The sequence below is a fragment of the Aegilops tauschii genome, chromosome 1, assembly GCF_002575655.3.
Source record: "Aegilops tauschii subsp. strangulata cultivar AL8/78 chromosome 1, Aet v6.0, whole genome shotgun sequence".
NCBI lineage: Eukaryota > Viridiplantae > Streptophyta > Magnoliopsida > Poales > Poaceae > Aegilops > Aegilops tauschii.
In genome coordinates this window covers 329,860,108-329,871,822 of record NC_053035.3, presented here as the reverse complement: position 1 = coordinate 329,871,822, position 11,715 = coordinate 329,860,108, and the positions used below count along the sequence as shown (strand labels likewise).

Here is an 11,715-nt window from a genome sequence, read left to right as displayed (position 1 = left end):
TGGATTCCGCCGAAGGGGACCCGGTACCCGTACTCGATTGAGCCGGCGTCGGGGCCCCAGCCTGCGTCGTCGATGTAGAGCTTGCCGCGACGACTCTTGGTCATCCGGCCCACAGCGTATCCCTTGAGCCCTTCAAAGCTGCCCTTCAAGAACTCAAATCCACCGTGCGCTGGCCCCACGGTGGGCGCCAACTGTCGTGGAATAGTCACGGCAGATGTCCTCGTGAAAGGACTTAGTCATGGAGCCATCGCAACTAGGAAGCTTAAAGGGGTTAAAGCGGGACAAAGGACATGAGGGTTATACTGGTTCGGCCCCTTACGGTGAAGGTAAAAGCCTACTCCAGTTGAGGTGGAATTACTAGGGTTTCGATGACCAGAGATCGAATCCGCTATGCCTGGCTACCGATTTGATGTTATCCATCCTGAACCGCCGCTGGGTCGTCCCTTTATATACAGAGGTTAACGCCCAGCGGTTCTCAAAGTCCCGGCCGGCTCATAAACAGTGTCCGGCTCGGTCTCTTAACTATTCTTGCCTTATAATACAAGTCATGCCATTACGGCGGTTTATCACTACAGGCTTTAAGTCGCCTATGGGCTTTAGGCCCTTACTAAACCGCCATCTTCAAGCTTGATATTGGGCTTCATATGATGAATCGCCCCTCCTGAACGGGTTACGCCAGTAGTTATGTCCCCAACACCATCCATTCTATTGGCCTCGCGCACGCCGTCGCCGATCATGCCCCTGCATCGTCGCACATTTTAGAACGGGACGGGACAAAACGCAACTTCAAAAAAGTTATTTTTTCGATCGGAAGACCTAAAAGTTCCCCCGCGAAAAAAAAGGAAGACCTAAAAGTTGTTGACGGAATGGAATGGAATACGCCGGGTCAGTCTCCGAGGACATATACCCGTCCCGTCGTCCTATCTCCTTTCCTTCTTCCTTGGGCAAAGGAGGCATCTTCGTGCTGCTGCCTCGGTCTGCATGCTGTCTGTAGCTTCTACTGCACTCCCGCGCTCTTCATCCCACCCCTTCGATCTTCCCTCTCTTCTTCTCTTCTCTTCTCTTCTTTAAAAAGCTCCCTCCCGAGCTTTCACTTGACGCCATAACTCGACCCACGCTTCTCCCCAACGCTTGCTTGCTTCCCGCCTTTCTTCCTTGGCCAAGTTAGCCAGGTCGACTGGGCCTATCTGGCTATCCATATCTCCAGTCCAAGCTCGTCTCTTCAATCCGAAGTCGAGCGCCCTCACACACACAAGAAAGATCCAGGAGAAACGATCAGTCGATCAGCACATCTCCTAAGCTAAAGAAACCGCCCGAGCGAGCTCCCTATCCACTCCACCCATCGCCATGGCCGGTCAGTGCTCTGTCCTCGCCCGTGCACACCACCAACAGTGCTGTCGGTCACCCACAAACTAAGAGAGCAAGGGGGGAGACAAAAACTCTTCTCTTGGTCTAGCGAGAATGTGGCAGCTGTCGTCGCTGCTTCAGAGGCTGGCCCGATCCATGGCTCTGGGAAAGGAGCGGAAGGAGGAGGAGCAGGGGACGGTGCTGCGGACGTCGGGGACGCTGCGGGGCGAGGGCTCCGGGACCTTCGCCGCCGTGTGGTCCCGCCGCGGCGAGAAAGGCACCAACCAGGACTGCTCCGTCGTCTGGGAGGTGAGTTCCATCCATCCATCCATCGCTACATGTTGATGCTCTGTTCCACGTCTCGTGCCAATCATTGGTGACTTTATTATAGGAGCGAATTAGCGACGAGACAACTCTCTCTCGGATATCCCAATATTCTCATTAGGAACCGTAAACTAATATAAGAGTGTTTAGATTACTATTTTAGTGATCTAAACGCTCTTACATTTGTTTACAGAGGGAGTAGTAGTTATGAAGAAAAAGATATTGTGCATGGTGCCATGGTTGGTTGGCCGTCCCCTCATTGCTGTAGCCTGCAGAAAAAGTCTAGAAGAGTTTCTGACCACTGAATAATCAAACAGCTTCATGTACCTGTCTGCCTAAGATATGGGCTTCTCTCCCTGTCCGTTTGCCTAATCAATTTTCTGATTGTTTTTTTCTTTGTTTCTGTGAGGTGTTTTAGTTCGTTTTGTACTCTTCAGTACAGTTTTGTTGTTGCCGCGACAAGAAGTCTTCAAGGCAACTTAGACTCAGTATGTCGTTGTGCCACAAAATATTATGTTGAATTGTTTTGTTATCCACAAGTGAAAATTATATACAGAAATAAAGATGTTTCTTAGAAAAATGAGTCAAAACTGATTCAGTAAACGAGACTAACAATCTTTTTTCTTTTGCGGGAGACAGACTATAACAATCTATCGAGCAAAATGCCTAACCGAGCAATGAGGTAGTCTCTTAGTATACTACTACTGCTACTAAATTACTGACTTTTTTTTGACTAACTACTAAATTACTGACGTTGGCCCTTAATTAAGCAGTTTTGTTTCACTGATGTAGTGCTACGTGGCTTCACTAGACATAGGTTTTGTAGCATGTTGTTCACGAGGTCCTTGGATATGGCGCTTGCTTTTGGCTTCTGGGCGTTTCTCTTTTATACTACTACTACTGTATCTCCATGCCAGAAAGGCATAATACGTGTCTCGGTTTGTTGGAGAGAAAAAGGTGTTAGGTTTTTGGTTTCTGAATCCGATGTGGCTTGGGTCCTTATCCAAGGCGAGCGGGTATGACTGCGATGGCAGAAAACGGTGCATTGCCTACATTGCACTACCTGTGGTATGCGTGAACAAAGACAGATTGCATGAGAAACGAAAAATCTCAACGAAAAGGGTAATGGCCGCCATGACCTCCTACCAGCTAAACAATGCTGGTTCGTTCAGTTAGTTATCATCTATGGTGTCACACTGAAAACTTAATTCTTCAGTTATCATTTACTCCCTCCGTTCCTAAATACTTGTCTTTCTAGGCATTTCAAATGAATATCACATACGGATGTATCTAGACATATTTTAAAGTGTAGATTCACTCATTTTACTCCGTATGTAGTCACTTGTTGAAATGCCTAAAAAGACAAGTATTTAGGAACGGAGGGAGTATAATGGTACACCAAACCTAAACGAGTTCTAAAATATGCCCAAACCCAATGCCAAATCAGTAATAGGAGAAAGAACAAGAATGAACACACTAAATCACGGCGTTGTTGAAGGAAAAAAAATCAGAAAGAACTGCTCTATCAAGAATTCTAGCACAAACGAGGCCTAAAATGAATTTTACTTGAATTTCGCTGCGTACATCTTTAATTCCTAGTAGTATTTTCATGCATGTTCCAAGTTCAAAATAGCCAACCCGAAATGTATACCAAGCTAAAAGTATACTACTTGTTCTGTGGTTTTCTCCTTCTCTTCAGGGGTTCGGATGCCAGGATGACACCATCTTCTGCGGCATCTTCGACGGCCACGGCCAGTGGGGCCACTACGTCTCCAAGGCCGTCCGGGACTCGCTGCCGCCATCGCTGCTGTGCCGCTGGCAGGAGGCCGTCGCGCTGGCGTCGCTCATCGACGGCGAGAAGAAGCTCTGCGACTCCCACTTCGACCTCTGGAAGCAGTCCTACCTTGCCGCCGCCGCTGCCGTCGACGACGAGCTCCGCCGCAGCCGCCGTCTCGACGCTGTCAACAGTGGCTCAACGGCGTTGTCGATCGTCAAGAAGGGTGACACGATGGTGATCGCGAACGTCGGCGACTCCCGAGCCGTCCTGGGGACCATGTCGGACGACGGCAGCGTCGCCGCCGTCCAGCTCACCGTGGACTTCAAACCCAACCTGCCTCGTAAGTACGCTGCGACAGACGTGCTCAGGATTCTTGAGACGGCCGTTGCTCACGCTCGGTCAAATCTGATTATGCAGAGGAGAAGGCGCGCATCGTGCAGTGCAAGGGCCGCGTGCACTGCCACGACGACGAGCCCGGCGTGCACCGGGTATGGCTGCCCCACCGGGAGGCGCCGGGGCTGGCCATGTCGCGCGCGTTCGGCGACTACTGCGTCAAGGACTACGGCGTCATCTCGGCGCCGGAGGTGACGCAGAGGAGGATCGCCGCCCGGGACCAGTTCGTCATCCTGGCCACCGACGGGGTAAGCAGCCAACCACCTTTTTATGTCTTTGCTGTTGGCACAATCCTACTGCATCATCTGACGGTCGTCGTAAAATGGCGGCAGGTCTGGGACGTGGTCTCCAACGAAGAGGCGGTGCAGATCGTGGCTGCCACGCCGGACAGGGAGAAGGCGGCGAATCACCTCGTCCAGTGCGCCGTCCGTGCTTGGAGGCGCAAGCGGCGGGGCTACGCCGTCGACGACTGCTCGGCGATCTGCCTCTTCCTCCACCACTCGCCGCCATCGTAGACGGACAGCTTCGTCCCTGCATTGCCGTGAAGACCAAGGAAGGAAGAGAAAGACGTCCGTCCTTTTCTTGGTAGAGTGAGTGCAGACGTCGAGGTCAGAGACCAAAATGGCAGATCACAGCAAATCAGAGCGTGCGGCAGTTGGGCTGGCGATCGGGACGGTGGGCGAACTGCTGCCGGTGGATGACCGGAAAATCTCCCCAAACTGCACGAGAATCAACAGCAGCCAGCGGCAAGGGGGGCAGATGCATTTTTGTCCTCATTCTCTGTGTATGGCTCCGTCTTCGTTATGACGGGAAATAGTCACGATCATTGCCTTATTATCAGTGTACATCAATCACAACAGGGTCATACATCACCGCGTTTGGCGCCGATAATTTGCGCCCAAAACAATCGCAATCGTAGATATTCTGCACTGAAGCATCATGCATTATTTGGTGCATCCCTGTTCATATCGACTGCCGATTTGGTAGGAAGCAGTCACACAAGTGAGAATTTCAATCTGTGGTGGATGTGGCCGTGAGAGTCATCGTCGGGTTAGCCGCCGTAGCGGCTTCTTAGCGTCTCCGGTGGCTCCTCTTCCATGATGCCAGCTCCGGTCGTGGCCAAGTATTCCCTTATTGTGGTTCTCCGGTCACCCAGATAGGTGTGGTCTAAGAAGTTGCTATATGCTGGTTCTCCCAGATTCTTGGCAGCAAGAACACTGCAAGGCAATCAGACCCGTGTGAGGTGCTCGCAATATCAGAAGGATCGGGCTCTATCTACACCCCCACCTAATGATGGAGTGCCGATGACAGAGACAGTTAGATAGAAACGCGTTGGTACAAGGAACTAGAATGTTCAGAGCAATAACTTATTTAGTTATTTTTTGCTTCATGATGCATCTTGCTTTCAGATGTCACAAAGCAATGATATCATCTTGCTTGCTGAATGCCCCTTGCTTTGAGACGTCACTGATGAGATGTACCAGGAGAACAAATATATCCTATAATAATCGGTGCCTCGGTGGAGTCTCAAAGGTGTACAGTGATTTTAATTTGCAGAAGATGCCATTGCTGATGTTTATAACAGGTTTACTGAGGAACGGAATAAAAAATGCAACTATGTGGATAGTACAGCATAAGATGACTGAAGAGTAAATACATACCAGTGCCTGAGATATAGACGACAGGGTAAGATATCATCCCTCCATATTTTATCAATGTTGTACCGTCCATAGTGCTGATTATATATCTCTTTGCTTCCTGCAGAAAGAATTCGTTAACATTTTAGTGTGTTATGGAATTAGGAATGAGATTACAATTCTGGGCTGTCTTGTGCAATTATCCAAAAGTAAATAGCCTTGTATCTGCATAAGAAGGCATCACTTTGCCGTAAAAGGGTAAAAGAAATACCATGCTTAAAGCTTTGCTCATTGTCAAACATGTCTATGCTAATTCTACTCAGATGCCTTTGTCATCCTACGATTCCTTAGAATCCTGATTTCTTTTCAGTGGAACTTGATCCTGCGATTCAAAGTATATGTGTGACCCAGTTTTAAAATAACTTTATATTATACATGAGCAAACTATTACTATGCCTAGTAAACAATTGTTGATATCTCATTGTATTTTTATTCAGGTATCACCATGGCGATTTATGTAATTTTACCCTGGCTGGTCAATAGTAACAATTACGATAACAGAGGCAGATAAATATGCTAAAATACCTCAAAGAATAACATAGTTAAAAGTCATATGTTGTTATAAATTAACACAAACATGCAACAATTCTTCTCAGAAAGTTTTATCAAATATTATTAAATACTCCCTCTGTTCCTAAAGTATAAGAAGTAAACGTCTTATATTTAGGAACAGCGGGAGTAGCTTCAAAAAGGAAAACAGGATGCTGGACACAAAAACCTAAAAGAGAAGTCTAGATCACCACTGCAATGTATCAGATGAATATAAAAAGGGATGCCAAGTCACCAAGAAAATAGTCTTTCTACCAAATAATGGAAAAAGAAATATTACCTCTGTCTCAAAATGTAAGACCCCGCTTGGATATTGTTTCCTTTCTAAATCCCCCGTAAAACGTTGCCGGGTAAGAAAAAGTCAGGTGGGTTCGCTTGGTTCGTCGGATTGGGCCTGTAATATTTACACCTGTATCCCTTTTCACGCTCTTATTCAGTCGGTTTATGATACAGGCCACGACTCGTCGTTTTTTTTCGGCTGGAAAACACCAGTGGCCCAGTAATATACGCATGTAAACTAATACAGCTGTATAATATTTACACCGATGCCAAGCGGGGCCTAAGCATGTCTGGAGCATGGTAGCCAAATGTATAGGAGCTGTAGATAGACCTGGTTGTTTCTCCCAGTATTTCTGGTGGATTCCAGCTTTCTTACCTAGAAGTCGAAACTTACAAATTGCGGGCTTGGCGGCGCTTTTGCTGGTGATGTGGAGACTTTGCAACATAATTTGTTTTGAATTTAAACTGGTCCGATAGCCTGCTGAATTTGTGTGCTATGCATGCTCGTTTATGCATTACTGGGCAGGCCTATAATCTGATGAAGTTCGTGTGATGCTGGAGGAAGGAGCGAATGCACTGCAATGTGAGGCACTGACGGCCCATGATGATGGACATGGCGAAGGAAGAAGGCAAAATCTGCGCCTGGAAGATGATGGACATGAGGAAGCTGAAGAAGACGATGGAAATGGGAACATAGCTATGGAGGAAGACAAAAAGAAAAGGCTGAGGTTTCAGTGGATACGCTGATGATCTGACTTCTCCTGATGATCTGGCACCCCTGACAATCAAGTTGTGTGCTGGGGTAGTTGGCTTTCAATCTCTGTAATATACACCATCGTTTTCTTAGCAGTTCTTGCTGCTGTTAGCTTAGACGCGGCAGCGACCTGCGAATTCTGTCGCTAGGCCCTTTCATTTCAGTGTGGACACAAATTTACTGGATGCTTTTGTTTTGTTTTCATTTTGTTATATTTTGATAGTGGAACCCAATCCTTTTTTTGGATCGTAATGGAAAAAAAATCCTACCATATCTTATCAACAGTCAAACGGACAAACTGATATGCTGATAACCCAATGTCAATAACATTACAAAGTCAGTAGAAAAGTCATTAAAGTGAAATGCAGGACTGAAAGAAATTTGAGTGTCATATAGATTCAACCTTTGCATCTCACTTGGAAATACTCTTCATCGCTATAGCGTGCACAGACAACCTGAACCAATAAATTCCATGAAGATGAATAATAACTGCATTGCAGGAAGATCAAACAAAAAATTAAGCTAGAAATTCAGTCCCAAAATACAGGCCCTTACAGCTGGATTTGGAAAAGGCACTCCATCCAGTCCTTCAGGGACCACCTGACAACACATATATACATAAACAAAAGAGTTAACCTAAATTAAAAGCCAGGACTGGACACTGGACAATCTAAACTCCACCAAAAGCCAGGCTTGAGACGAAGAAACTGAAAACCTAACAAAATTGGTTAGCATGCAGTGAATTAACTGCTCACTCACAGCAAGAAATCTGAACTCGAGTTCCCTCTCGATGAAGGCTGGCACCTGCGAATATCCCAATTCAGTACTTCACTAAAACCTAAAAAGAACTTCACTGGATTGCACATGAACAAAAAGTTGCACACTATCATAAAGTGCAGCACAGTACCTCCTCCTCCTTGATTTCAAACACAGTGACAACTATCATTTCTCCCTCACAATGCTCCACGCTTAAGCTTGAGAACTCCTACAAGTCATCCCAATACTTCAATGAAAATCAAAACTTTATGGAAACCCAAATAAAAATGGCAGTTCCTGGCAGAAGTACACACTAAACTCTACATCCTCAAACATACAAATCTAAAATCAATAATTTTGATCTCTCAATAAAGCACCACACTTTCCTTTCTTCTATTACCATAGACAGCAAAGACGAGTATCCATGCTTCAGAAAATCTGCTTAAGCAGTAACAAAAGTCCTCTTCTGCTTGCAATAGAGTAATACAATAATTATCTTATACATTCGTAAACATATTTCCATGCCTCAGTTTTGTTCAGTGCGAGATGGTTTCATCCTTTTGGACTCCACAAATGGATCAAAAGTAGTTTGCGTTCACATGGTCAATTGATCCCACGAATATAAAAGAGAAACATTAAGCAATATAAAAAAATCACATGTTAGTCAATATAAAAGGTAAATAATTATATATAAAACGAGTTTCATGCATTAGTCAATATTAAAGATAAGCAAAAAATATCTTTTTCAGAAGTTTGTAAAAAGAAAAGTGATACGGTCATCTCCAAAATTGCATCTAGCTCATATCAGTGGCGGTTATTTGATTGGATAGATGCCCTAACTCCACAATGAGAACTTCTCTTTTCCCTCTGTATCTTTCAACATAGCAAAAATCAACAGTCAAGCGCAGCTATGAAAGAGGTGAAATATGTAATGTGTCCTATAAGAATGTCAGAAAAATGAACACCACAGAGAAGCTCAATTCCCTATCACCCTGACTATTTGGTCATCCAGGAATTCCAAACATCACAACATTCAGGCAGAATTGCATATGACAGCTCCGAGCAATCCATCCATGTCCCTATGGAAAATTGGAAATACTACACACCTTGTAGAGTCACACACCACTACGCCACAAACAGAACTATACAGGAAATGCAACCAGACGGACTATGCGTACACAAAGATGAAGCACGAGTACTGACAAGGCCACAAGGGCATCATAAAGATATGCATACAGTATGCTTGCCTTAGTGGCCTCAATGGCGATGCCGCGCTCGAAGAAGATGGGGGCGGCGTGGGCGAAGACGCGCCGGAACCCTCGCAGCGCCGCCACACGGAACCCCTCCAGCTCCGGGAACGTGCTCCTCGCGCTCCGCTCTGGCGTCAGGGACCTCGAAACTTAGAGCCTATGGTTTGGACTCGGAGTTTATTACTGACGGGGAGCGCGGTGGAACTAACCGGAAAGAAGGGAGCCGAAGCCGATGACGGAGATGAGGCCGTCGGGAGAGGCGATGCCGGCGAAGTCGGCGGCAGAGGCCAACTCGCTGAAGGCGTCGCCGCCGCTGCTGGTGGCCCGGGAGGCCGCGGTAAGAGGAGGCATGAGGCGGCGGCTGCGGCGGATGGACGGCAGAGAGGGTTCCGGCGATCGCCGGAGGTGGATGAGGGGTCGTCGGTGGAGGGTGGGGCGGTCTCCCGCGTTGGATTTTGATCGGACAGCTGCGGATGGCCCGGGGCGGAGCGTTCCGGCGGAGGCGATGCCGCGCATTATTGGGGAAAGGACAGGCAGTCGTGTGCTTCGCTTACAGTCACCACGGCAGCTTGTTGGTTTTCCAATTGAGGTGTGATTGCATAGTCAGCTCATCACAGTTTAAAGTCTCAGACTTAGGCATCGGTGCTTGTATTTTTCGAAATTATTTTAATCTTTTCGGCAATGTTCGTTCAGTGAGAGGATACTTTTGTGTCGACTATGAGGCGTCTCACTTCATCAATCTCAAAATGCCATGTTGGTTCAGTCTCTCAGAGGTGCTTATAAGGGTAGAATGTACGTACATGCCTTCATAGAAATGAGTGTATGCTCGTGTACATGAACAACTTTAATTGTATTGTGGTCAAAAGAGCAATCAATCGTGTTGTTGACCAGTAAATTAAACTAGGACCCGGCTACCGAGCGCCGTTGCGCTGGTTCGTTGATTCGAGCGCACCCTCCCTCACAGAACGGCCAGAACTGCTCCGCGTGATGCGCGCGTTGCTAGGAGTCACAATCAGCACCCTCACCCGCCATGCATGCATCCATCCACATCCATCCATCAGGCACCAGCTAAGCCATCTAGTACGTGTGTATGGCAAAGTAGCTGCTCAATGATGCCTAGCACACGTGTGTGCTAACTTGCTTCTTTGCTACGTTTTCTTACACACCTGCAACTGCTCGTGTTGCCTAGCTTGTTGTGTCATCGCCGGTCGCCAAACCCTCATCAACAGATTCGTTCGCCTGCTGCCTAGTGTACCGTGCCGAACGCCCCCTCGCCGAATGATCCGTCTGGTCACCTAGCGTATCGCGCATTGGCACCGTTGCCTGGGAGCCAGGCCGACCAATCTAACGGCCCCGATGCCAGACTACGTCCCTCGTGTCCCTCCTTTTTGAGGCGTATGCTAGATCGTGTCCCTCACAACCTCCTCTACGATGAATCGATGATCACTACAGCACACTGCCCATACCTCTTGCGACGACCACCACTACTACCTCAAAAATGAAGTGAACATCGCCCCTCGGAACCACGGCATCACTCTGTTGCGCACCGCGTCATCACCTGGCCCGCGTCTATATCAAGCAAGTTCATAGGAAACGGGGATTAGCAACCACTTGTACGTCATACGAGTACATCTTCTACTACATCATATCACAACTCTTCATCGGTCCGGACCATAGAGGTAACTATTGCGACCTTCTCATCGTACTAGTCGTTGACCGCGCCACTGGCAAGGTCAGATAACGCTATCACATACCGGAGTCACTATAAACGTCCCTCATGAGTATACCTACTTGGGTCAAGACCACATCACTCGCCCGGAACGGGGATAATTCAGTACTAAGTTACTTTTAGTTGAGTTTCTTTGAGTTGTTGACACAAACCTATTTGAAAGGTATCTAAAACCTTTAAATATTGGTCGAAATATGGTCCTGGTGATGCTTCTGTTCATGAGCATTGGGCAACTCGATGGATGCATTTAGGCAATTGTATGGTTGATTGTGGGCAACTATGTTATCTTTCATGTACATTGCATAAGAAAGGGATCCAAACAGTGTAGGGCAAACTCTAACGCATCTCTATGACATGAACCTAATTGAAGGGTAACTAAAACCTTTAAATATTGGTTGGAATATGGTCCTGGTGATGTTTCCGTTCATGAGGATTTGGCAACTCGATACATGCTTTTAGGCAATTGTATGGTTGATTATGGGCAACTATGTTATCTTTCATGTATGGTGCATAAGAAAGGGATCCAAACAGTGTAGGGCGAACTCTGGTATCTTTTTTTTTGAAATTTTTAACATATCTCTCTGACACAAACCTAATTGAAAGGTATCTAAAATCTTTAGATATTGGTCAAAATGTGGTCCTGGTGATGCTTCCATTCATGAGGATTGGGCAACTCGATACATGCTTTTAGGCAATTGTATGGTTGATTATGGGCAACTATGTTATCTTTCATGTACAGTGCATTAGAAAGGGATCCAAACAGTGTAGGGAAAACTCTGGCATCTTTCTCTGAAATTCTTAACGCATCTCTATGACACAAACCTAATTGAAAGGTATCTAAAACCTTTAGATATTGGTCA

The 11,715-nt window shown here is 46.6% G+C and overlaps 2 protein-coding genes across 3 annotated transcripts; one reads left to right on the top strand and one right to left on the bottom strand.

Moving 5' to 3' along the window:
- The first annotated feature begins 841 nt into the window (after nt 1–841).
- Nucleotides 842–4,847, top strand: LOC109736074 (probable protein phosphatase 2C 48). 2 transcript variants are annotated; one of them, XM_020295293.4, is made up of 4 exons: nt 842–1,656; nt 3,371–3,788; nt 3,866–4,089; nt 4,174–4,847. In XM_020295293.4, the coding sequence occupies exons 1-4, from the start codon at nt 1,462–1,464 to the stop codon at nt 4,354–4,356; spliced, it is 1,020 nt and encodes a 339-aa protein (XP_020150882.1). In that variant the 5' UTR covers nt 842–1,461; the 3' UTR covers nt 4,357–4,847. The 2 variants fall into 2 exon arrangements, with proteins under 2 accessions (XP_020150882.1, XP_020150883.1); XM_020295294.4 differs by having other exon boundaries at nt 933–1,656; nt 3,866–4,847.
- Nucleotides 4,606–9,739, bottom strand: LOC109736075 (uncharacterized). The gene is made up of 8 exons (XM_020295295.4): nt 9,336–9,739; nt 9,124–9,254; nt 8,028–8,105; nt 7,880–7,924; nt 7,676–7,720; nt 7,524–7,575; nt 5,503–5,599; nt 4,606–5,058 (listed from the first exon to the last, which is right to left on the bottom strand). The coding sequence occupies exons 1-8, from the start codon at nt 9,640–9,642 to the stop codon at nt 4,893–4,895; spliced, it is 921 nt and encodes a 306-aa protein (XP_020150884.1). The 5' UTR covers nt 9,643–9,739; the 3' UTR covers nt 4,606–4,892.
- Between the last annotated feature and the right edge of the window lie 1,976 nt (nt 9,740–11,715).

Coding starts and splice junctions, on each gene's coding strand:
- LOC109736074 (XM_020295294.4), top strand. CDS start 1,462: ATGTGGCAGCTGTCGTCGCTGCTTCAGAGGCTGGCCCGATCCATGGCT. Junction 1,657..3,370: donor ACTGCTCCGTCGTCTGGGAG/GTGAGTTCCATC, acceptor CCTTCTCTTCAG/GGGTTCGGATGCCAGGATGA. Junction 3,789..3,865: donor CTTCAAACCCAACCTGCCTC/GTAAGTACGCTG, acceptor CTGATTATGCAG/AGGAGAAGGCGCGCATCGTG.
- LOC109736075 (XM_020295295.4), bottom strand. CDS start 9,642: ATGCGCGGCATCGCCTCCGCCGGAACGCTCCGCCCCGGGCCATCCGCA. Junction 7,925..8,027: donor TTGAAATCAAGGAGGAGGAG/GTACTGTGCTGC, acceptor GGATATTCGCAG/GTGCCAGCCTTCATCGAGAG. Junction 5,600..7,523: donor TTTCCAAGTGAGATGCAAAG/GTTGAATCTATA, acceptor TTCTTTCTGCAG/GAAGCAAAGAGATATATAAT.